Source organism: Sphaeroforma arctica (assembly GCF_001186125.1).
Source record: "Sphaeroforma arctica JP610 unplaced genomic scaffold supercont1.5365, whole genome shotgun sequence".
In the NCBI taxonomy this organism is placed as follows: Eukaryota; class Ichthyosporea; order Ichthyophonida; genus Sphaeroforma; species Sphaeroforma arctica.
In genome coordinates, this window is record NW_014035193.1 from 1 (window position 1) to 1,998 (window position 1,998).

At 40.2% G+C, this 1,998-nt stretch overlaps 1 protein-coding gene across 1 annotated transcript; it reads left to right on the forward strand.

The window, feature by feature from the left end:
• Positions 1-572: 572 nt before the first annotated feature.
• Positions 573-1,814, forward strand: SARC_14955 (hypothetical protein; the record flags this gene model as incomplete). The annotated part of the gene is made up of 3 exons (XM_014290915.1): positions 573-681; positions 924-1,053; positions 1,640-1,814. Coding segments are annotated over 3 exons (414 nt in total), but the record flags the coding sequence as incomplete, so codon positions are not given.
• Positions 1,815-1,998: the final 184 nt, after the last annotated feature.

The window sequence follows — 1,998 nt, forward strand, 5'->3', positions numbered from 1 at the left end:
GTATATGTATATGTATCTATATATACATATACATACATCGTATATATATATATATATTCATGGTCGAAGTCTATATAATGTATATGCCATGGCATCACGGATGCACGCACACAAGGAACACGTACATATTGCTGTCTACATACGAGTATCGATGTTTAACTGGTATAGTTGACCCGGACATGCTGACATTGTATCGGTGTCACCACACCGCATTGGTGGTCCTTATTGTGCAATTAGGAATGATTCATCTCCATCTCTGATACTGTCTAGTATCTCATGAGTGTGGCTGACTACATCTTTATTACCTAATCAAACATGCTATTTCGTCAGTGCCGTCCCCATGTCATGCTAGACCTTGCAACGCTTGCAAGAATCTGTATGTATAATTGATAATTAGAATTCCAGTATCTTTTGTTTCATTGATAATTGAAGTATACTTTCCCTGGGCAAGCCCGGCCCTGTTAGCCACTGACAAGCCACCCAGTACGGCTGAATATGTAAGTACATTGAACTGGTTATCAGTATCTGTGTGCAGTTATTAATGATCGCATTTCAAATCCGGCGAAATTTAGGCCCTGTTTGCCACTGATAAACCGCCTACTACGGCTGGGGGTGGCACAGTCTTCTTCGTTTCCCCGACGCGGCACCAATACTTGCGCGATATCGAACTCAGAGAGGAAGGTAAGCAGCTTGAATCCCAAAGGACAGTATATACATATAAGTTTATGTATATTTTTCTTGTAGGGATCGGTAGAAAGAATATGAGGCGTGTGCGTGTACAATTTCTATATATATATATCCATATATATATATATATATATATATATATATATATACATATGTATATATATATATATATATATTATATACGTTATCAATTTGTGGTACGGAATATTCAAAATGTTGTATTGCACTATCTGTAGGTGGTACTGGAGGCATTGTGGAATCTGTCCGCGCGGGTATGGCCTTTCAGCTGAAGCAGGCGGTGTCAGTCCCTGTCATTGAACGGTGCGATGAGCGCATCACCAACCGCGTCATGGCTGCGTTCACGAGGTGAGGTATACGTCACTACTACCGGCTGTGTATTGTATTGAGAGGAGGTGCTATCGTTTGTGTTGAGTAGAGGTGCATTGCCTATGACTTGAGGTATAGATCCAAAATCTAATATCGAGTTTCATATTCCATCATCCACGTGTTATATGTCGCGTCATACACCACTGTATATTAACCTATACGATATAGTCGAAGGTTGATACTATCTCAGGTTCCTTGTTCTTCTAGCCTCCTGATATCCCCCGAGTTCGCATAGACTACTGCAGAGTACATCCACATGACCGGATCAATACTAGCAAACTCGTGACCGGGTATTGCAGTCACTACTAGAAGCTTCAAGAGGGACTGGTTCTCACCGTCCCACTTTGATCCAGCAAAAGAGCAGTCAACTAGCGTTACTAGAAGCCTCAAGAGGGACTGGTTCTCACCGTCCCACTTTGATCCAGCAAAAGAGCAGTCAACTAGCGTTGAAATCCATTACTTATTACTTATATCCCTGATCCCACAATACCCCCCCACGATGCGCTCCAGTCAACCATTGCACATATTTTCTTCTGAATGCTATCTTCCTGTTGTGTTGTAACAGCCACCCGAATATCGTTGTACTCGGAAGTACGAAGGCGAAGAGATTGCCCATCTTTTCGCTTATGATCAAGCACAATAGCCGCTATCTCCACTACAACTTCGTTGGAGCTCTGCTGAACGATTTGTTTGGTATACAGTGCCGTGGTGGCTGTGTCTGTGCTGGCCCGTATGCACAGGTAAATTGTGTTAACGGGGTGGTCTGTTGCGAATGTCAGGATATTTATGTACATATATAGTTATATACATAGATATATATATAGTATATATATAGGTATATATATATATATATATATATATATATATATATATAGTNTATATATATATNTATATNTATATATATATATATATAGTATAGTATAT